The sequence below is a fragment of the Sarcophilus harrisii genome, chromosome 3 (genome assembly GCF_902635505.1).
Source record: "Sarcophilus harrisii chromosome 3, mSarHar1.11, whole genome shotgun sequence".
NCBI lineage: Eukaryota > Metazoa > Chordata > Mammalia > Dasyuromorphia > Dasyuridae > Sarcophilus > Sarcophilus harrisii.
Genome location: NC_045428.1, coordinates 142,719,887 through 142,745,320, shown reverse-complemented (window position 1 = coordinate 142,745,320; position 25,434 = coordinate 142,719,887). Strand labels below are relative to the sequence as shown.

The 25,434-nt window shown below is 31.5% G+C and overlaps 1 protein-coding gene across 1 annotated transcript in view; it reads right to left on the bottom strand.

Annotated features, from left to right (window-relative positions):
• Nucleotides 1–13,375: 13,375 nt before the first annotated feature.
• GPR180 (G protein-coupled receptor 180) overlaps nucleotides 13,376–25,434 on the bottom strand; it is a 34,974-nt gene continuing 22,915 nt past the window's right edge. Inside the window, exons 5-9 of the mRNA XM_003765789.4 lie at nucleotides 25,253–25,302; nucleotides 21,619–21,776; nucleotides 19,251–19,442; nucleotides 17,181–17,258; nucleotides 13,376–15,859 (exon numbers count right to left, since the gene is read on the bottom strand). Coding sequence (XP_003765837.1) covers nucleotides 15,701–15,859; nucleotides 17,181–17,258; nucleotides 19,251–19,442; nucleotides 21,619–21,776; nucleotides 25,253–25,302 — 637 coding nt within the window. The 3' untranslated portion in view covers nucleotides 13,376–15,700. The remainder of the gene's footprint in view (nucleotides 15,860–17,180; nucleotides 17,259–19,250; nucleotides 19,443–21,618; nucleotides 21,777–25,252; nucleotides 25,303–25,434) is intronic.

The window sequence follows — 25,434 nt, the reverse complement described above, 5'->3', positions numbered from 1 at the left end:
TAAATTGCATGCTCAATTCATTGATCTTTTCTTTCTCTATTTTATTCAAGTAAGCATCCAAGCCACTAAGAAATGCCTTGTCTGAATTCCACAAATTTTGTGGGATTCTCTTGAAATTACTGATTGTTTCTGTGATTTGTTGTTTTACCCACTCAATCTTTAGGAATAGATTAGTTTCCAATTAATTTTTGGTCTATTTTCCCCTGGCTCTTTATTACATGTAATTGTTATTGCATCATAATCTGGAAAAGATGCATTTACTATTTCTGCTTTCTGCATTTCATTTTGAAGTTTTTATGCCCTATACATGGTCAATTTTTGTGTAGGTTCTGTGTACCACTGAGAAAAAAAAAGTATAATTCTTTTCTGTCCCCGTACAATTTTCCCCAAAGATCTATCACATATAACTTTTCTAAAATTCTATTTACCTCCTTAACTTCTTGTTTATTTTGTGGTTTGATTTATCTAGTTCTGATAGAATAAGGTTAAGATCTCCCACTAGTATAGTTTTACTGTCTATTTCTTCTTGCAACTCTTTTAATTTTTCCTTTAGGAATCTGGATGCTATACTACTTAGTGTATATATGAAATTAGTATTGATATTACTACATTATCTTTGGTACCCATTAGCAAAATGTAGTTTCCTTCCTTATCGCTTTTAATTTCATCTATTTTTACTTTTGCCTGATCTTGAGATCAGGATTGTTACCCCTGCTTTGTTAAAATTCATCTGAGACATAATAGATTCTGCTCCAGTCTTTTACCTTCACTCTGTATGTATCACTCTGCTTCAAATACATTTTTTGTAAACAATCTTGATGAAGATGTTAGAAAAGAAAAGGCAGAGGCTTCTGAAAGTGATATACCACAAAATACTCATATCTTTGCCATCACATCATTGCCTGAAAGATTCAGAGAATTCAAAAGCCTGCTCTGCATCTTGTTTGTTGATTATATATAAGCATTTAAATCATAAAGCATAATGCTACCTTCAAGTATAAAAGATTCAGCAGTGTCCAAGATGAGGATAAATTCTTCTTAGATGGTTATGCTTTCCAGATGCTTTTCTTTGGAGATAGTGTTGCTGTTCAATAGTTTTCAGATTTATCCAACTCTTTGTGATGCATTTTAGGATTTTTTTTTTGGCAAAGATACTGGAGTATTTTTCATCCAGCTCATTTTACAGGTGAGGGAACTGATGCAAATAGTGTTAAGCCACTTGCTCAGAGATACACAGCTAATAAGAGTCTAAGGCCAGTTTTGAACTCAGGAAGATGAGCTTTCCAGACTCCAGACCTGGAGCTCTATCCACTGTGGCACTTAATTGGTTCTTTTGCAGATGACATTGTATTAATGGCAATAATCCACAAAACTCTACAGAGCTTTCCATATAAGATGATCCATAATTGCTCAGAAGAATTTGGCCTAACCATGCATATAAAGAAAAACCAAATGAATAAATGATGTTTATTGTCCAAATTATGATATGTAAGTGGATAGGTAACTTGGAAGAATTTGTGTATGTGTGTATACACACATAAATGTTCTCCACTGGAGGGTACACTCATATTGATGAGATCGTACATCCACTGTAGTATTGATTTAATAGAGCAAGCTGTCATCTTAAAGTCTTTTCTGAAATGGAATGCCATAAATATCTTAAAATCATATAAGATCCCTTGAAAGATGTAATAAAAAATAAATCTAAATAGTATGTATAGCTGTATACACATATCTATATATGGATATATCCACAAATGTATGTATATGACAAATAATAAAAATGGATAATCAGTCAAACAGGAGAAAAACAGGCTAGACTACTTTTGGAAAATACAACAATTCTTTTAAGGACTCCAAACTCCTCCAGGAAACAAAGGCTCATCTTTTGAATACCAAAATTCTTCCACTGAAAGGTTTGGCTGCCAAGCCAAAGAATATTATATAGTTTTGAAGAATTGAAGTCAAGGTTCATCCAAAGGGCAATGGAAAATTGAATGATGGGTGTGCAGGGACTGTAACACATTGCAAATAAGGAATTATAAAGGAAAAGAAGCGTAAAGGTTGTTATCAAAGAAACTATGAATGAAAAAGATGAGTCAGTAATGCAGCAAAAGTGAGAGATAACCAGTGCAAAGCTTGTAAGCCCTCTTATAAATCATTTAATCTCTCTGGGACTCACTTCCTCATCTCTAAAATAGGTTGGACTATTTGGTTTCTGAGGTGCAGTCCAGATCTAAATCCATACTCTTAAGATTCTAGGACAAGGACCAGTCATATAAAATGGGTTATGATTTGCATCCTTGGAAGCAAGACTCATTGATGAGACCATAGATTCACTGTATGTTACAGTCTTAATATTGTCAGGTATTTACTTGATTGGGTAGAAAAAACTGTCATCTTAAATGCTCTTCTGCAACAAGAATGTGATCAAACAATAAGATCTCTTGAAAGACACAGTAAAAGAAATAACTCTATTTAGCAGCCCTTGAACAAGGCATAAAGTAATGGGACACATGCTTGCCGCTGGGGTTTTTCACTGTGGTAGAGGATATCCAGTGGAATATTAAATGGAAAAAGGGAGTACCTGAGAACAGTGAGATTCTTCAGATGATCCTGTCTGTGAATAACACAATACTGATTACATCATGCCCTGGACAGTTTAGAGCCCATGAATGAGCTCTATAATGGCTCAAATGATCATCCTTAAAGCATACATTCTATATTGTATAGGAGGCCCAGGGCACATCTTCCTCCAAAGCTTCATTTCTCTTCAAGATTTCACAAAAGCAAATGAATTACACAATTACAAAGTGAATTGGATGTTAAAGAATACATTAATAGCTCTTCCTTCATTTAATTTTAATTAGCTAATAATTATATCTCAAAACACCATTTAATATTAGGCAGAATTATCTTTTTTTAAAATGTGGAAGCCAAGCTGAGAAATTGAATAGGAATCCCAAATGGTTATTTCAAAGCAGTTTGGCATGTGGTATGACTGATTAAAAAAACCAGATAGTCATAATATAGCACTTGAAGGTTTGCAAAATTTATGTTGTATATGTTACATTATTTGCTCTTCACAGAAATTCTGTAAAGTAAGGGGTGCTATTATTATCCACATTTTACAGGTGAAAAAACAGAGTAATAGGGTTAAGTTACTTGCTCAAGAGCACACAGTTAATATCTGAGGTAGAATTTTACCTTAGTTCTTTCTAACTGCAAGTCCAGCTGAGTCCACTGTGTCATTAGGTTAGAGAATTGGCCTCAAAATGAGGAGGTAATTTATAAACTACCTTCTCACAGGAAGGTTTCCCTGATTCCCCTATTATTTTTTTGTACATTCCTTACTACCCCCATATTTGTTCCCTTTATAGTTATTCTTTTTATTCTTATATGTATACTTACTTATTTTATTACCCCCATTAGAATGCAGTCTCCTTATAAAAAGAGATTCCTTCATTCTTTTTATTTGTATATTTAGCATAAAGTATCTAGCACATAGTTGGTGTTTAACAAATGCTTGTTTTTTTTTTCCTGGCAGTATTTTCGATTTAGAAAGACAGGCCTATGAAGCTACAAGAGTACTTTTTCCTCTTCTATATCTTTCATAATCAATTAGTAAATACTGTCAATATCTTCACAATTTCATTTCTGACTTCTACCATCACCATTGTACAGGTTACCTGTCACCTAGACAATTGAAACAGTCTCCTAAAAGTTCTTCCTAGCACTATTCTTTCTCTTTACTACAATCCATTCTCCATAATAAAATTATTTTCCTCATCTAGTAATGTCACTTTTTTCCCCTCAAAATTTGTTGTTACTCAGATATCTTCTGAGTAACAAAGAACTGCATGTTTGTTGAATTCATTAAGCTTTGATAAGACAGGACATTTAATTAATAATTGTTGTTTTGTCATTTTTCAGTTGCATCCAAATTTTTATGATCCCTTCTGGAGTTTTCTTGGCAAAGATACTGGGCTGATTTGCCATTTCCTTCTCCAACAGATGAGGAACTGAGGCAAACAAGGTTAAGTGATTTGACCAGGATCACAAAGCCAGTAAGTATATGTGACTAGATTTGAACTCAGGTCTTCTTTGCTCATGGCACTGTAGCTGCTCCCAATAATTGTTAATTGATTGATAAAACTTAATTTATATTATTTTATAGACATGTATCTATAAAATATAGGCCTATATAACACTAGAGTCCAACTTTAACATCAAGTTAAGAAATATACTGGAAAATGAGCAAGAAGGAAAAAAAAGAACCTGACCATAGTAATTTACCATGGTGACATGGAAGATCAAAACACAAACTCAGAATACAACAAAGTCAAAACACCTATGTCCAAAGTTTTAAAGAAAAATGTGAATTGGTCTCAGGCCCAAAAGGAACTCCTGAAAAAACTCTAGAAGTATTTAAAAACTCAAACAAGAGAAACAGAGGAAAAGTAAGGGGCAATGAGGTGATGGAAAAAAAAGTGCTAAAGAAAGGGTCAATAACTTGGTAAAGAAAATATTAAATAAATAACTTAAAAGGTCAAATGGTTAAAAAAAAAAAGATATCAAAATCCACTGAAGAGAAGAACTTCTTAAAAAGCAGAATTGGTCAAATGTCAAAGGAGGTTTAAAAAAAAAGCTCACTGAAGAAAACAATTTTTTAGAATTTGACCATAAAAGAGATAAAACATTATGAAACACAAAATGAATAATTTTGATTATATTAAATTTAAAAGGTTTTGCACATAAATCAATGCAACCAAGATGAGAAGGAAACATGCTATCTGCTTCCAAAGAACCTCTGTTATCTAAATACAACCTTTTTTTCCACCTCCTTTTTTCCCTCCCTCACTTCATTCCTTCCCTCATTTTTTCTTTTCCTTCCTTTCTTCCTGAGTCTTTTTTTAACCACATGACTAATGTGTAAATATATTTAACCTGATTGTATATGTATAACCTACATCAGATTCTATGCTATTGGATAAGAGAAGGGAAGGAAAAGATGGAGAAAAAATGGAGCTCAAAATCTCATAAATATGAATGTTGAAAACTATCTTTACATGTAATTGAGAAAACAATAAAATATTATTAAAAAAAAAACAATTCCTTAGGAATTAGAAGCTAATAACTCCATGAAATATCAAGAAAAAGAATGAAAAATATATAAATGTGAAATATCTCATTGGAAAAAACCTGGGAAATAGATCAACAAGTTTACTTAAAAATTATTGGACTAGGGTCAGCTAGGTGGTAAAGTGAATAGAGTACTGGCTCTGGAGTCAGAGTTTAAATCTGGCCTCAGACAATTGACAGGTACCAGCTGTGTAACCCTGGGCAAGTTACTTAACCCATATAGCCTCACCAAAACAACAATAAAAATCCACAACAAGATTATTTAAGAATTATTGGACCACTTGAAAGCTATGAATTTTTTTTTAAAAAAGAGCTTAGACATCATATTTCAAGAAATTGTAAAGGAAAATTGCCCCAATACCCTAGAACTAGAGGGGAAAAAAGAAATCGGGGGTAAAAATCTACTAATCACTTCTTGAAAAGTTCCCAAAATGAAAACTCTGAGGAATATTATACCCAATATCCAGAGCTCTTAGGTTCAGGAGAAAATATTGCAAGCAGGCAGAAAGAAACAATTCAAATAGTAAGGAGCCAGGACAACAAGATATAATAGCTTTTACATTAAAGGACTGGAGGGAATCCTTTAGTCCTTTGCTGGAGAGCAAAGGACTTAGAATTAAAAACAAGTAGCACCCACTCAGAAAAACTAAGTATTATCCTTCAGTTGAAAAAGAAAAGAAAGGAACAGGAATTTTAAGCATTCCTTTTGAAAAGACCAGAAATTTGAATAGAAAATTTGACTTTCAAATTCAAGACTCAAGAGAAGTATATAAAAAGATAAATAGAAAAGAGAAATCATAAGGAATTCAATAAGATTAAATTTTTAACCTGGAAAGATGTTACTTTTACCTTCTAAGAACTTTACCACTTTTAAAATAGTTAAAAGAATTATTCATGGACAGAGGGTATAAGTGGACTATGTTGAGATGATATCTTAAAAAATTAAATTAAATTTAAAAAGATATGACTATGATTGGATGATAATCTAAAAACAAATTAGATTAAGGGGTAAAAAAGAGCTGTACAGAGAGAGGTAAAATGGGAGTGAATTATCTCACATAAAAATGGCACAAAAGAGCTTTTATAATGCAGAAGTAGTGATGGTGGCAGACAATATTTGAATCATGTTCTTAGATGGCTCAGAGGGAATAAAATGCACACTCCATGAAGTATAGAAACTATCTTACTCTACAGGGAAGTAGGAAGGGAAGGGAATAAGAGAAGGAATGGGAGGCTGATATAAGGGAGGGAAGATTCGGGGAGGCAATGGTTGGAAGCAAAACATTTTTGAGTGAAAGGAGAAAGGATAAATAGGAGAAATTAGGATGGAGGGGAAAAATACAGTAATCCCATCTGTAAAAAAAAATTTTTTTAATACCATGTACCTCTGATAAAGGCCTCATTTCTCAAATACATAGAAAATGGAGTCAAATTTATAAGAATATAAGTAATTTCCCAATTTATATATGGTCAAAGGATATGAACAGGCAGTTTTCAGAAATCAAAATTATCCTAATCGTATAAAAATGTTCTAAATCACTACTGATGAAAAAAATGCAAATTAAAAGAACTCTGAGGTATCACTGTACACTTATCAGATTGGTCAATATGAGAGAAAAGAGAAACAACAAATATCAGAAGGGATGTGGGAACATTGGGACTCTAAAGTACTATTGAAGGAATTGTGAACTGATCCAACTATTCTGGAGAGCAATTTGGAACTATGCCTAAAAGTTCCAAAATCATGTATCTCCCTTGAGTCAGAAAAAGCACTACTAGGTCTGTGTCCCATAAAGTTTTTTTTAAGGGAAAAGAACATATGTATACCAAAATATTTAGAATAACTCTTTTCTTTTGTTGTGGCAAATTGAGGGAATGCCCATCAAGTGAGGAATAACTGAACAAATCATGGTATATGATTATGATGAAACACTTTTGCGCTATAACAAATGATGAGTTAAATCTGGAAAGACTTATGTGAACTGATGCAAAGTGAATCAGAACAATGTACACAGTAAGAGCAATACTGTGCAATGATCAAGTGTGAATGACTTAATCTCTTCTCAGCAATACAGTGATCAAGATAATTCCAGAAGACTATGATGAAAAATAATATCCACTTACAGAGAAAAAACTGAAAGATTCTGAATGCAGATCAAAGCATACTTTAAAAAAACAAACAAACTTTATTTTTGCTTAGGTTTGTTCATTTGTGGTTTGTTTGTTTATCTGGTATTTTGGGGTCTGTGTTTTCTTTCACAACATGACTAATATGGAAATGTTTTACAAGACTACACATGTATAACCTGTATCAAATCATCTGCCATCTCGATGAGGGGAGAGAATTTAGGACTCAAAATTTCAAAAAAGAATGTTAAAATTATGTTTGGATGAAACTGGAAAAATATTTTTAAAAGGGTTAAATATTTTTAAAAGGGTTTGAGTAACCTTCTAAGATAATGATTTTGAAAATCAATACTGATTTTGCATGTATTAAGTCTAAAACTCTTATCAAGAAATTAATGTTTCATATTCAAAACTCATATACCATTGGCATATACATAAAATTCACATAATAGTCACAAATTATTTCATGACATACTATCGGATCTATTGTCTAGGGTTCAGATAATCAGTGTGATCCACAATAAATATATATATTCATGGCATATTCCCCCTCCAGACTACAAATTGCATATAGATAAGGACTATATGTTAGCTAAATCTTTATAGCCCCCAGCACAGTGCTTTGCATAAGGCAGCTGATGGACAACCTGTATTCAATGGATTCATGATTCTCATTGATACGAATATTTCCTTCAAAAATACAAATGGCAATTCCACTGACATCTTTTCATCTTACAGAATTCTTGTTCATGGTTTTCCCTTAAGGAAGAGTTCGTAACATTTTTTTAATGTCATGAACTCCTCAGCAGTCTAATAAAGTAGAAGGAAATGCTAAATTTTACTCAGGAGTTAGTGAAAATAAAACTATAATTTTTTTCCTTTGCAAATTCACTTATCTCCTAAAAGTCTCTGTAGATTCAGGGATCGCAGGTTCAAAACTTTTGTCTCCTAAATGTTCAGAGGATAGGCAGTTAGGTGATAGAGTGTATCCACGGGACCAAGAGACAAGAAGATTGTGCCTCAGACACTAACTAGCTATGGGAGCCTGTGCAAGTCACTTAATCTATTAGTTTTTTCACCTGCAAAATGAGTACAATAACAGCACCGACTTTTTTTTTTTTTTTTTTTTTTTTGGAGGCAGTTGGGGCTAAGGATCCCACAGCTAGAAAGTATTAAGTATCTGAGGCAACATTTGAACTCAGGTCCTCCTGACTTCAGGGTAGGTGCTTTCTCTACTGTACCACCTAGCTGCTCTTAGCACCTCCTTCTTGGGTTGTTTTGAGTATCAAAAGTAAAGCACTTTGCAAACCTTAAAACATTATTTAAATGCTGGTTATCATTATTAATCCAACACATTACAGATCTTCCTCTCAGTCTTTTCACGTTGCAGTACAATGCTTGGGCTATATATGTGTTATATTAAGCTCTCATTTCAAGACTACCTTCTTTCTATCACAATTGTATATTTCCTGGGTGATATACTATATCCTGCATACAAGTAGTTAACAATATGCTACAACTAAATTATTTACACCTATTGCTTCCAGTTCCAATTTCAATCTTTCAGAAACTGTTTTTCAATGTGAAACAATGCATATTTCTGATAGGCAATAGAAACCAAATACATTTATGAAACCCTTGGAAATGTTTGAATGAAAGGCATTACAGAAGCATTAATTACTAATTAATCATTAAAATTATTAATAAAAAAAATTTGGTTTATAGAAAATACTTAAAATTGTTTTTTATATTATGTTACATAAAAAGATTTTTTAAAAACCTCTCTTTAATTATGTGCAAACAAATCTACAACACAGTAGTTGGCTGTTTGACAAGTAAGGCCAAGATATAAATAAAGAGTATGCTTTCCTTAAAACTCCTAAGACAATATGGACAATATTTCAAGCAAAAAATTTCATAAAGAACTTTTTTAAAATGAAAAATAATTTGATCTTTATTAAAGACACACCTCTGCCTCCCTCCCAATAATTTAGGAAGCTGTTTTAGCAATATTTATATCTAAGACCTGAAGCTTTTACCTTGGATAAAAAAGCAACCTCAAAACAAAAATATCAAAACTTTAACATGGAGATATATACATAATATATGTCACTCTAACAAATAAAAGAACTCAAAAAGTTTGATGAAAAATAAAGACAGATCATTTTCTTCTATTCTGGATACAGTATGCTAGATGCTCAGCTTTAAATAATAAAAGAATGAACTTTCCCATCTGCTATTGAAATTTTATCCTTATTAGAATACATACTTATTAATTTCTGATTATCCCTTCATAAAACAAATTATTGTCCCTGAACTTCCACATCCACTGTACAATACTTTGTTTCTAATAAAAGTCATATATTAATTCAAAAGCAAAATAATCTAATTAAGGATATCTTTTATAGGCAAAAGGCACCCATTATATGACAGTTCTGATAATCAATACTTCTAAGCTTCCATGATTCTCACTCAAATGTGTGAACAAATGATGCTGCAGGTAGAGAAAGGACTGTAAGTAAAACTCAACTTAATGGTTTGAGAATATATCCTCAATTATACACATTTAAACTATATCAAATTTTTGTTGTCTTGGGGAGAAGGGGAAGTAGGGAGGAAAATTTTGAACATAAAGTTTTACAAAAACAAATGTTGAAAACTATCTTTGCATGTATTTGGAAAAATAAAATACTATTTTGGTAACAACAACAACAAAAGAGAATGTATCCTCAGAAATATTTTGATTTGTTTGGTTTTATGCATTTGGCTCTTTTAATTTTTCATTTGTGCCAACATTTTTAAGATAATGTAGTTCAAACATGTAATAGCTGCTGAAACTCATGGCAAGAACTTGAGCATGACAATAAATAATCTTGCTGTAGCATCAAGACCCAAGAACAAAGAACATTTGAGACAAGATTAAAATTATTAAGGAGAATAATGAGAAAGCAAACCGTAGGAAACATCTTACCATGAATGACTTGGGGAAAACCCATCTGATCTCAAAAAAGATGATTTGGGATTTTAAAAAGGGATTTGCCAAAAAGAATAAAAGATGATGAAAATTAAAGTACTGAGATCTGAAATTGGGTGCTGAAAATGGAAATGGGTAAACAAACTTGGCTGTCTGTAAGGGAATCCAGGTTCAGAGAAGGTGTAACCATACCATGCAAATTGAGAGATGTGATTCTGCATAATAAATCCAGTTGTTATGCTGCTTAAGTTTTCCTAGTATTTTTAAAATGCAATTTCTTTTATGGATAATGCATCCAATCATTTATCTTAGCCTCAAAAGTATACATTTTGAGGGAAGGCCAAAGAGACATTTAATGAATAATTTTAAATAAAAGAACATTAACACTATTGATCAGAGAAATGCAAATTAAGACAACTCTGAGGTATCAGTGAGTACATCTCAGATTGGCTAAGATGACAGGAAAAGATAATGATAAATGTTGGAGGGATTGTAGGAAAACTGAGACACTAATACACTGTCAGTGGAACTGTGAACTGATCCAACCATTCTGGAAAGCAATCTGTACCTATATTCAAAGGGCTGTCAAACTGTGCATACCCTTTGATCCAGGAGTATCTCTAAGGGCCTGTAAGCCAAAGAGATCACAAAAAAGGAAAAAGAACCTACATGTGCAAAAATGTTGTGGCAGCCCTTTTCATAATGGCAGAGAACTGGAAACTGAGTGCCCATTATTTGGAGAATGGCTGAATATGTTATGGTATATGAATACTATGAAATATTATTTTTCTACAAGAAATATTGAGCAGAATGATTTTAGAGACCTGGAGAGAGAAATGATGCTAAGTGAAGTGAATAGAACTAAGAGAACATTGTACACAGCAGCAAGATGATTATGCGATGATCAATTATGATGGATGGGGCTCTTTTCAACCATTGGAATGATTCAGGCCAATTTCAATAGACTTGGCATTCAGAGGACTATGGGGACTGAATGTGGAACACGAAATAGTACTTTTACCTTTATTGTTGTTTGCTTCCTTTTTGTTTTCTTTTTTTATTTTCCCCCTTTTTTGATCTTATTTTTCTTATGCAGCATGATAATTATGGAAATATATATAGAAGAACTGAATGCATATGTTTAATATATCTCTAGGGGATAGGGTGGCAGGGAGGGAGAAAAATCTGGAACACAAAGTTTTCCAAGGGTGAATGTTGAAAACTATCTTTGCATATATTTTGAAATAAAAAGTTACCTAAAAAATAAAACATTAAGTTTATTTATGCAAAATATTTGTGAAAAAATGAACAAAATATATTGAATGTTACTAATGGAGAACATATACCAATTAATGAGTAAATTTAACTTATGCTAATTAAAAACCATTGAAACTCAATTTTTATAAATATGCTACCTCCTGGGAAGAATTGTCGTGTTTTAAAAAAAAAAATTGATATTTTTAAAAGTTTGTATGAGATAGAAACAAGGCAGATTCATTAACTGTAGCTCTAAATGTTTATTTTGTGTGGGAGTAAGCTGGAATGTAATAATATGTGAATTACACTTTTGAACATCTTCCAATCACACCTACTCTGTTTTCTAATCACACATGTAAGTTATGTTTTAAATACAAACATTTTCACCTCCTTCATATTTTAATAGAAGATATTTATAAATAAGCACAAAAGGGTTACAGATCTTTTGGTCCACAAACTACTATGTGAGAGACTCTTGATTCCTTTCTATATTTATATAATCTGATACATTTGATGGTAAGGAACCTGAAATATTTAATACCAACACAGTGACTGTAATGCAAAGAGATTTAATTAATATGTCAGTATATAAATATCCAAATGAGTGCTGTCCTTAAAAGTACAACCAAGCCTCAATAATGAGGAACCATTAGTGAATAAGTTACTCTAGATAATTTCACCTCTTTTTCCTCTATCTCTCCCCTGAAATTTAGTATCAAACCATTTTAGGTGGAAATTTTTCTAAAACTGTATTATACATGGACTCCTAAAGAATATATCCTGACTCTAAAAAATACAATGTAACATTTTTTTGACAAGTTGCTACCCATTTTTACCTAAATACCAATCATTACATAGGGCTGAAATACTAACTCCCTTAACAGGTCAGAAAGCAGTACAGGATTGTTTTTCCCACTGCGAGTGGCCTTAAATTGTTATTTTTTTTAGTCCTTTTATTAATATTCATTTTTTTTCAGACTTATGCTTTGTTGCCATGTGGTCAGCTATCATTTTTTGCTGTTGGTGGACCTTCATTTGATCCACTGTGGAAATGAAAGCTTGTATAATCAAGTTTGTTCAAATTTCACATATGAAAAGTAGTAAGAAAAGTAAAGCTGAAGGGATTCTCCTATAAATAAATTTCATAGGATTTATTGTATGGATTTTGTGACATCTATTTTAGCTGGACTTTTTGTTTTTACCAAGAGCCTGGTTTTAAACTTTGTTCCAGTAACTGAGTTCCATATATATCAGTTGCTTCTTATGATATTATGATATCATTGCTCAAAAACATTTCTGAAATTCCTCCTTTGGAATTCCATTTACAAACCACAAAAGAAAACTATTCTCATTACTTTGGTTACAACTAAAGTTTTTTTAAAAACCAAAAACAGCATTAACTATATTTAATTAAATATTACATTCCTCAAACTTGGCTCTGAATGACTTTCAAAAATCAAATCTCTTCTCAAAGAATGAAGACTCATTATGCTAAGGACATGCAAAAGATTATGCTACTGGCCTTGAGGACAATTCTAAAAGGAATTATAAAAACGAACAGTGGCAGCATCACTGGACTAACTATCTAGTGTACTTTAATGAGATGACTTTAAAACCTCCACTTTGTCTCTTGGATGAGACTTCATTTAAGAATATATGGGAAGCATTTCTCAAATGAAGCCCTTCTGTTGTACTGTGGCAATAATGACTACAATACTCACTAGTCAAAAACCTCAGTTCAAACCTTATATTTTTATGAAGCCTTACACATGCTCAACTCTATTTCTGATTTCAACACAATTCTTATTTAGACCATCACAATAGAAAAACAAACCAAAAAGAGGTATTTGGTAATAAAAAGAACATTTTTTTCACATTGTATTTTATTAAGAAATTTGAGTGAGAGAAGTATTTCCCCAGATACTGACTACTCATTGGTCCCATGAATAAAACTCAAAACAGCAACAACAAAAACACAAAAAAGCAATCAGATGATCAAATGCCAGTAACAGAATCTGGAAAAACATTTTGTCAGCTTTTGATCTCCTCACTAAGGGTTTCCACAACGTATACCAACCCTGGGTTTGCTGCAAACTGAGATGATGAAGTTGCTAGGTATTAGGAAAATAAAAAGAAGTAATAATTTATTCTAGTTCAGATACTATTAATTCTGAGTTTGTGTAAACCTAGAGTAAAGGCATATCAATTTCACAATGAAAAAAAGTTTTCCTTCATGTAAACAATGATTCCTGAAATGACTGTAATAAATTAACCAAAAAAAGCACCCAAACCTACAACAAATATATACAATGAATATAAATGATAAAATAAAAAAGAATCCTTTCCTTTTAAAAGCTAAGTGCCATATGTACATTGCAGATTCATATAACTCAGGATGGACAACTGAGGATTTATTATTTTCCCTACACAAGAAAAACTCCAAATTGACAATGACTATTGTTTTATATCTTTAAAAAAAAAAACCTAATTAATTATACTTCAGTTGAATACAACAGCACTTGAGTATCAGTATTAGTAACATGGAGCAAAAGGAAAATCCTATGACCAATTTGTATAGCATGTGAAACTAGAATATATCTCATATTTTCTAGCCTCAACCTGCAGTTCTCATTTATGAAACAAATTACCCAAGAACTCCTCAAGAGATGATTTAATGAGCATATTGCACTTTGTCATGGTGCCATTTTGCCTTAGTCATAATCAAATGTACTCAGCTCTTACATGAAACAAGTCTAGAACTGAGGGCAAACACTGAAATAAATAGAAAGCCATGGACATTTTAAAATTGAGCTCCATTATTAACTTTAAATTAAAAAAAAAGATCCCCAAGTCAGTTTGATTTCTTCTTTGAAAATGTAATCTTTACAAATAAAATTTTCACCATAATGACATAGCGTGTCATTGATAATGGTGATAATGAAAGTTTTGAATGATCTGATAAATGTGAAAAGAAAAATTTCCTATCAATGACCATTAATAGTAATGCTAATTTCATATAAAAGAGATTGTCAACCTTTTAATCTCTATTTCAATAAACAGGCACTTCTATAAAGTATATTTTTTTCAGTTAGCATTCTCAATACAGGAGCATCACAAAGTATGGCTTTATTACAATGGATTCAAGATGGCAACTACTTAGAATCCAGTGCCAACCAGGATTATAACAAATCCAGTGAGTATTTTGTTTTTCAATTATTCATAGAAAATTTAATCCTGATTAAGTATCCTTGGGCAGGAATTCATGGGTAGTTGATGACTGAAACCAACATTTATGTGAAATGCTTCTGTTAATTTAATCTGTGTATATGGCTTAATTATGATTGAGGATTCAATATAAGAGAAATGAATTATATCAGGATTAAATTTTAGTACCATATCACACATTCCATTTTTCATTTTTTTAAACATGCAAGTCTGCTGTTTTTTCCATCATAATATTGTGATCTTTTAAAAGATTTTTTCTAGGCTTTCTGTCCATACCATCCATACAATTTTTAAAAGTTTTACTTTTTACATAACTGTCTATCAAAAGTCCCTTGCTACTCAAGTTTAAACCTGAACTAGAGTCAATAGTGGTAGGAAAAAAACGAGGTTTTCCCCTCTCCACAAATAAACAAAAGTTTACCAAATTTAGATGTGAATACCTTACATTCATTTCCTGAAGTAATTTCATTTTTTCAAGCCCTTTACAATTCTTAAATGTAAACTACATTTTCCTTAAAGCTTAAAAAGAGAAGCAATCTTAGTATATTACACTGATTTCATAACTGGGCTATTTGAGACATGTTTGAGCAAGTAATCACTTAACTGATTACTTTTCATAAGGCCGTCAAACCTGAGTCAGCTATATTGATACAAGATGAGGAAATATATGTATTGAAAATATCTAACCAAAATATTACACAGTTCCTTTTCTCCTTTGTTTCCATGTGGATAAAACTGCTCACCACAGAAGAATAACCTTTTTTAAAGTTCATACTTTATACATATATATTTCATAACATTTCTTTTATTGGCTTTCTTCAGTTTTGGTACTGTTCAGATGCCAGGACTTTAACATGCTCAAGTTTTTCTGTTCAATTTTGCCCACAGAACATTTGAACAAAACTATGAAATATCACTGTATTTGGATCCTTATTGCACTTTGTTAAATGAATGTACTCTCTCTTTAACCAAGTATTAAAAATGAGGCCGACTTTTGTGTCCAGATGATATTGTCAATGGTAGTGTTACTGAAGAAAGTGAAGAAACTTCCCAGTATAGACTATGAGACAGAAAAAGTCTGTAGAGGATAACCATGGAAACAGATTGGCAGATGATAACACCAATTGTAATAGCCTAAAAGAGAGAAAGTGAATGCTTTCAATATGTAAAAATCATCATTCTACATGAAGAAACAGAGATTATATTCAATTTATTATATGCCTACATATTTATTATTTTAAAAATATTACTTCTTTCCTGAATGTCAGCAGACTAAGATAGAAAAATATAAAAGGAAAATACCATTAAATGTTCACAACTGCAATTATCCGCATGTAAAAACCCTCCAGCAGTGAGTTTGTAGATGGCAAAGTGAGACACAAAAGAATAATTTTCTAGACCAACTTCCCTCCCAAGGAAGCAAGTTGTACAGAGGGAAGAAGTTTCTAAAAGTAATGAGAAAAATTGGGTTCCAGGCTAATATAGGTATAGGAATAAAACATCCCCCCACCCACCCACCCACCCCCTGCCAACCTTGAAAATGCTCTAAAAGCCCTTTCAAATCCTCAAGTCACTTCTCTATTTTTGTAGAGTACCTTTCTCCCTATTTTACCTTTTGTAAAATACCTCAGGCTCAGAAAACATTTGTGCATTCAAGCACATACTGCATTGCTTGTAAAGAGCTGCTGGCAGCACTCCACTTTGGAATGATGGAGTTATTCACCTAAGAAGGTAGGTATCGACACAAATCAAAATATGGCATACTTGAGCGTGGCAGCCTCCTCACTCCAGTTCCCAGCATGTTAAAGCAACAAGATAGATTCCTGTAAATCCACCTTGATTTCTGCTGTTGTTTACCAAATGAATAAAGCATATCATGAATTTTAAAAAATTAATCTCCGGTCAAAGACAACATTGTACTGTGGTTTTCCTAATTAATTTGATTCTGTAAAACATTATTTTGAAATTGGCTAACCAGTTAAAAAAAATCCTAACAAAAGCAACATGAAGCAATGACTACATTTTCACCAAAGGCAAATTTAAAGAAAATCTCTAAATCTCTAAAAAAGATAAGATCTGGTATTAAGGTGCAAATACTGATTCCATTTTTGTCTAGGGTAGTCTCCTTAAAAACTGTTCTGCCTAATTTTTGATTTTGTAATAAAGACTAAGGAAAAAATATTACTTTATTTTTCTTCTAGGGTACTTTATTCTAAAACTGTAATTTGCACATTGGTTTTAAACAAAAAGACTCACTGTTTCAGTTTAACTTGTATTTTACAGAGACCTTCTTTCCCCTCCATATAGATTTAACTTCTGAATAGAAACAATTTTGACCTTCTCATAATTACTTAACCAAATATATACTCTCACAATTACTTAACTAAATATATATGTACATACATATATGTATGTGTTTTTATAAATAATAGTTTTAACATTTTACAGTACCCACCTTCTGTCTTTGATAATCACTAAAAATAACAGAAATGGTTGCCAGACCTGGGTGACATAAAAACCATAAGATACAGCCCTGAAACAAAAGGATAAAATATTAAATAAGTATGGTTATGCTCATACTCTGAGATAAAGCTACAATAAGACTATAGTACCATAGTACAAAGCTGATTAAAATCACTTCCACTTGTCTTCAAAGTGGAAGCATATAAAGTACTGATTTTGCTACTGTCATATTGATATTAGCTTTTTGTCTTACCAGGTTGGTTATATTTTTACAGCAGTTAGAAACTCATGCTATGTGTACTACATGTCCTTATCCTGATGCACTAATAAAGAACTTTTTACCTATCTATCAATTTATAGACTTACACTATATTTATCATACATACCAAATTGTCTTTTTTTCCCCTGAAATTCAAAAACTGATTAGTAGATGACAGGTTTTAAAAATTAAAAAATTCAAGGTTATTGTACTTTGAATCTGAACATAGTGAAAGAAAGAGACTGAATCTTAATTTTAAAAAATCTCCAAATAGAGTTTCTTAAATGTACCCTAAACAAAAAAAATCTTTAATCTCTAAAGAATTTTCAGGATAAAAAAAAGTAGCATTTCACTCCCTGATTATGTAGACTTTAAGTGCTTAATATAAGCATAAGGGGACTGGATTGATATAATTGAGATTAGGTATGGCTGCTGGTACAGTCTAGAAGGAAGATATGACCTGGAGTAAGGCTGAATTGTTGGACTGCTGACCCTCTGTTCTACCCCTCTAAATTCTTTGCTGAATCTATATGAAAACTTCCTTTTCTTCATTCAAATGAAATCAAATTGGCTTCAGGATCACATCAGGAACAGAAGTAGAAAGGCAAAAGAGAACTGTGAGTATAATTTCACTATTCTCTTCTTTGCCTTTAAACAATAATGCAGAAAGACCCTGTCAGAGACAAGATCATGGGATTTAGAGTTAGAAAGAACTTAGAAGTAATTTCATGTGGTCTTCTCATTTCATAAATAAACAAACCCAAAATAGTTAAGTGCCTTGCCCAAGGTTGTAAGAGGTAAAGTGAGATCTCAAATTCAATACTTTTCCCCATTATGCATATCTTCTCCATCTTTCCACAATGCTCTCTGGATATGTATTTAGAGGTGAGACAGACCAAATAGGATGTAGAATGTATCTCAATCACTTGGTTGTGTCTGATTTTGTAGAAAGATGGTCCCTCCCCCAAGTTGTACCTCTGATGATATCTATATTACAAAAGTCTGCACCCTTCAGTTGTAGTATCTTGTTTTCATTTAATAAGTCTTTTAATGGAGGACTGGGGACTGGACTTGTGGTATAGGGAACATTGATAAGAAAACTCCTTCTAAATCAATACAGATCATTCTCTATACTGATAGTTATATAATTAGCTAGAGAATGGTATCAAACATAAAGCCCATCAGTTGCATGCAACCCACAACATTTTTTGAATCTAGCCTGTCAGATTAAAATATAATTTGGAAATATTTAACAAAATAAATAAAAATATAGTAAAACACAGATAATATTACATTTTAAAACTAAGTCAATAGGAGGCCCCAAAAGATCCTTATGTATGATTTAATAGTTCCTGTTTCTATTTGAATTTGATATCCCTGGCTTTGAGCACTAAGAGGTTCAGTAACTAGTATATGGTCACACAGCCAGTATATGTCAGGTTTAAGTCTAAATAAATTCAGGTCTTCCTACCTTTATTGATGATATAACATTTTGGACTAGTCAGAGACCTCTTGAGGAGTCCAAACTGCTTTATTATTTATGCTTATAATCTCTTTATTTCTTATAACAATACTACATAATAGCTGAGGGTATTTATAATGTCCATTATAAATGGAATAATCCCTCCATTTACAAATAAAACAAATTTATGGGTCATTGATACTGAATGATGATTATAAGATGAACTAATGATACTAATAGCCTCCCAAATGGATGTTTTATACATATGCAACATTTATCTTTATTGAAAAAGTCTGAAGAAAACATAATAAAAAAAGTTATTTCCCACATAGAATACTTACTTTGGCAAATGTGATATAGAACTCCCTTTTAAGTGTACTTCTTTCCACTGTGATGATCTGATAGAGACCACAGCCTATAGATAATGCTAGGCAAACTCTTAAAATAATTAGAAGTATTCCTGCTAAGTTATGCTGTGTATGATAGCTGTGGTGGTTGGTATCTTCAAATTGTTCCCAAAGGAGCAAAATACTCTGTAAAAAATAGTAATCTTAGATTTTAGGAAATATTATTTAGAAAATATTATGTTTATGTACTATATCTAAAGAATTTTCCCCAAATGCTTCTCTAAAAATCAATGAAGATGCTACATAGTCAAGCAAATCACAAAGACTGTAACTTGGTAAAGTATAAGCATAGTTGCTTATTCAATGATACATTGCTATTCTTTAAATATGACAATAAAAAACTTCATCTTTCCTCTAAAACTCATTCACTGCTCTAATATTCCTTACCAGAATCAGGTTGATTTTCCAAGTCTACTACCTTGAGGATAATCTCTTAATACTTCACTATCCTTTTAAAAAGAAATCTATTTATTAAAGGCTTGTCTCTCCTATCATAGCCTAAGATCTGTGGATGCATATCGGTATATTTACTTATATACTCTAAACTTTACTATGTACACTCTAAATCTTCAGTACTATTTTGGATTTAATATTTGTCTAGGTTTACTATCAGAATCACTAATTTCTACAAAAAGTCCATCATTCCTCTTATTGCTAAAGTTCTTCATCAAATGCTGAATGCCATGCACTTAAACTGCTATAACATATTTTATAAAAATCCTAGACATTAATCTTCCTTTCAATCAATACTATTTTTAAGTGTCGTTTTTGAGGCTTTCCCAACACACAAACTTGAGAACGTTATCTATCATCTTATTAAGGTTCCTACAATATTCTTGGGTTTCACAGAGCTTAAATGTGTACATATCACTGTTTTGGTTTCCATTCCCTATATTGGAGACTTCCTTCTCAGGTTAAAGCCTTTGTGCAAGTCATTCTCCATTGCCAGAAGAACCTGCCTCACCTCTAACCCCTCTCAGCCCAATCATATAAAAAATGCTTTTCATTTAATAGACAATTACTGTTTAAAACTCTTCATGTCACTTTTACACATTCCAGCTCACTCTCACTTTATAAACCTAAATTGATATATAATCAATGTATATATTTATGTCAATAGAGTATCTAAGTATCATGTCCACCTTATTAAATTGGGGATCTTTGACAAGCAATCTATACTCTGTAAGTTCTCAAAAAATTGAGCACAATGGCACATACCCCATGAATGCTCAATATATAATTTGTCTATGATGATGTGTTAAAATTAACTAGATCAAAGAGTTTGGGATCAAATACCTTTACATTCAATCTTTTCTTTTTTTTAAAAGATACTAAGAATTCTATGAAGAAAAAGAGCCAAAGTGAGAAATGAAAATTTGATCTAATAGTAAACCTATCTTGTACACTAGTTGTTTTCTAGGATCAAAATATTACAAGTGCTAGAAATTTTGTCCTTTTTCATTTATTTTAATGCCATTTCCTGACATAACAGAATTGTTTCCTGTCTAATAATGACTGTATATATTTACAAGGGATAAGTCTTGGAGTTTCTCTTCCCTAGATAATTAGTTTTTTATTCCAAATTTACCTTACAGAATCACAAAAAAAATTTATGTTTACTCAAAAATAATACTGGCTATTAATCAATCAGAAATCCTTTATATCCTTTATAATTTCCTTTATAACAATCCTTTATAATTTCCCTTCTTTATTCTGAATTTTATATATCATTTCATATCTTATATATATAGAACTTGGTTTCTTGAAAAAAAGTGGATACTAGCATACTACATTTAGTTTAAGAAAAAGAGGTTGAAATAAATCAGTAACAAAGATTTTCTTTAAGACAAAATAATGTCTAGTTCACTTAAATTCTGCCTCTTTCCTATTTTAGATTTGCATTTCCAGTTAAATTCAAACTCCATTTTTTCAGTTAGTGATTTGTATTCTGATATACTTAAGTAACAAAAGTGGAGCTGATTGCTTTATAATTAATCATTTTTAACACTGGGTTATTATGAAATAGCACAAATTCCTCCATAGGAGATTTTGATTCAGGTATATTAAATGCTATTAATTTAAAATGGTATAAAAGTTAAATAGTAGTAGTATCAGCCTCAAGTTGAAAAAATAACAAAAATTTCTGTATTAGATGCTTTTATTCAATTCTGACCTTGGAACAAAAAGTCCTTGTGACTGTCTACTCAGATTATATTCAGAATATATTCAAAACTGGTAAGTTTTTCAAATTTAATTCTACCCTCTAAACAAAGCAAAGCAAATCAGACTAAATAGCACAGACCTGTATTATGACAATGACTACAGCTATGCCAGTAGATGTTGGAGTAGAATCCCACTGGAGGGGTCTGCTTTGGTACTTCTTCATTCTGCCTATTGTCCAACCCATGCATAAACTCAGTAATAAGTAGAGCATCTGGATCTGGGAGGCTATGTCACAAACTGATCAAAGATGAAAACAAAAACGGATAGTCATTCTTCTTCATACAAAGTATTCCTTCCTTCTAAGAGAACAGCAAACAAAAGAGATAAGTGAATAGAAAACCAGTTTGTAAATTAAAATGACACTCTAGAATCATACCTTTCATTTAGAACTCAATACAACATTTAGACAATTTAGATAAATATGAAAATGGAGCCAGAGTTGTTTATTTAGCCTATAAACTTATTAGCTTTTATTAGTCCCTGCTTCATGAATCATCATTACTATGCAATAGCCAATTCTTACCTTTTTTAAAGATACATTTCAACCCATAAAAATATCAGAGCCCAAGAACTAATTCCTAGTGCAATGACTTGCACATATTAGGCATTAGGTAAATGGTTACCAAATTTAAGTTGAAAAGGATGTTAGACATCATCTAGTATAGTCCTGTACTTTATAAATATAGAAACTGAGGTCCAGAATTGATAAAGGTACCACATTCATCAATGGTAGAACTTGTAGTTTAATTCCCTATTAATATACTTTCCTTGGCCATGCCAAATCAGTGTTAATTTGTTTTAAATCCAAATATCTATAGTACAACTTTTATACCAAAAAAAATAACTATTTAATGAGAAATTTGATTACAGAGGTAATGCTTTTAATGAATCTATAAGATCATTTAGGTCTTTATCTTTATTCTTTGAGTAAATGTTTTGTTGAAAAGGAGTATCTGTATTATACCTCTAGAAAAACCTATCTTAAATCTAATTATGAATAGCTGTGTGGTATAGCAGAAACAACACTGGGCTAGGGAACAAGCCCTGGCTCTATTACTTACTCCCTGTCTGAGCCTGAGAAGGTTACTTCCTCCATCTGAGACTATTTCCTCATCTGTAAAATGGGGATAATAATACTTGTACTACCTCATATGTTATTGTAAAAACAATCTGTAAATTATAAAACAACTTATACAAATGTAAGCTACAATGATTTGTAAGTTTTTATACGTGTTCCTCAATTCAGTTCTTAACATAATTTGTTATTTATTTCATTGAAATTGTTGCAATGTTGCAATTATTAATCAGAGAAAGGCATAATATTTTGTTACTTTAACCTAACTACAGTATTTAGAGTATCTTCTAACACAAAGTATTAACATAAGTAATATGGTAACAGATACATGATTATTACATGACTTGCTATCTGGGGATTATAGTAGAGTCACAGTTTCAAGTTCTGAAGAAAAATGCCCATTGCCCTAGTGTGATGCGCCATCAGGTGGCCATCATTTAAAATTGCAAGTTGACATAAACAGATAAAACAGTAATAGAATCAATCAAAACCAAAAAAACCTGAAACTATTTTATGTTTATGAAATTGCTGTTTCACAAATTATTTTTCTGCAGGCCAAAAAATATAGAACTATTTTTAGGTACTAACGAAGTTTTATTTTGTCCAAACTAAAATTTATCACAATTTAACAATTTACAATCTTCTCTACATTTTTGAAAGCTACCAAAAACCACTATTCTCATCTGAAGGTATTTTTTAAAATGATATAAGGTTAACTGTGTAATAAAGTTTACTTATGTTCAAAGAACATTAGCCAAATATAACTAATAGCGACCTGGCCTATTGGATCAAATAATTTGATAATTTGCTATCAACTCAGACAGTCATAATTTTAATGGGCTATTTTGTCTTTATGCTTATATTTTCATTTTAAGATATGACAAACTCAGTTTTATTAAATGACTGATATTTTCAAGCGACATACAAATATTTTTAGATTTTGATACAATATCTATACAGGATATCTTAAGTTAGAGTTAAACGTAACTTGCTATTTGGTTATTATTTCATTATTTGGTTGTGTATTATCCTATATTAACAAGGCAAATGAATAGCACAGTACATAAAGTGCTAGGCCTAGAAACTGGAAGACCTGAGTTCAAAAGTGACCTTAGACATTCACTACCAGGGTGACCTTTAGTAAATCATTTAATCTGTTTGCCTCAGTTTTCTCAAAATGGCTCTAATAATATCAACTACCTCCAAAGCTGCTATAAGGATCAAATGAAATAATATTAAACACTTAGCACAGTATCTAGCACACAAATGCAAGCTATATAAATGCTAGTTATTATTATTACCATACTCATCATCATATTTGTTGTCATCTAACTGCAAAAAATACTGAACACATATTTATAACCAATTTCATTTTTCAAATTATTTCCTCATGTATTTGAAAATTATGTTAAAAACAAAATCAACAATGCTTGGTTCATCTTAAAGGGAGTGAATTACCACTAATTACAGGTAAAACAAACTGTATGGATGAGAGTTCAGAATATGGATATCAAAAAATTCCATTTTCTTTAGAACTTTAAATACTTCACAGATTCAACCCTAACAGATATGTAACAATAGTATTACCACTTAAATTTTTCTTTCTTTTCTTGATCACCTTGGGTAGAGATACAAATGAAGTGCTTAGCAATCATATCATGTAACAGAAAGTACACTTGCACTGTTAGTAAGTTAGCAGTTCAAATCACATATTTCTTATTAACCAGTCATATGACTTTGGGCAATTAACTTAAACTCACTATATGTAAGTTTCCTTACATATGACAGGCATGGACTAGATGACCTCTAACTGAGAAACTCATGATTCTGTAAAAGACAAAAGTTGATAACATGAAAGAGGTGGAGAACAAAGGGACCTATTAACACTCCACTAATTGGATGAGTCCATTGATAAATCAAAGTTGATACAGATGGACTATAAGAGTTCATTCATGTCTTGCTTGTGAATATAAGTAAAATTCAGGTTATTAAAAAAAAAAAAACTTAGATAACAGGATTGAATAGTAGATTTGTGGACCAGTATAAGTAACCAGTCAAATGACAAACTATTTGATAGTGAAATGTGGGGGAGACAGAAATAATGAATGTTATACCCTGATGAATAGATTCATTATTTAAAACCTGAGTTTGAAAGTAGATTCTACAAGATTTGTCCTCATATTTTTTTATTCTCAATTTTGAAATGATATGTACTTAAGCCTAGCTGAACTTTTCCAATTTAATTCTGTAATCCAAAAATAAAAAGCAGGAAAAATGAGATTAAATACAAACTCATATCATCGTGATAATTACTGTATCTATCAATCACTATCACATAGACTGATTACTCTCTGAAATTTTTCCCTTGGTCTAGACATGGCAAAAATTTAAGTGATCAATAAAGAAACTAGTTCTCAGAAGAACAAATTATTGAATTATAGGTATAGGCTTTGGCTATTGAAGAAAAAGAGTTAACTAGTCCAAATAGAGATTGAATATGCAACTTTGGATGAATTAATGCTGAAGTGTAATCAACTGAACTTACTGACCTTAGACAAATAAAACATAATCATAACCAAAAATAATACAAAAACTAATGATTACACTTAAAACATATGTATTTTTAAAAGATACTTACATTCTGCCAAACTTCCCATAAAAGGGACCCCTATTCCATCTTTGGAGTAACTAAGAAATGGAAACAAGTAGTGTTAGTATAAACTAAAAAGTTCTAAAACAAAATTCATATTCAAAATAACCATAATTTGGAAAGATTCATTAGAATAAATTAACTTTAATGAGTGAGTCTCAATGGTAGCA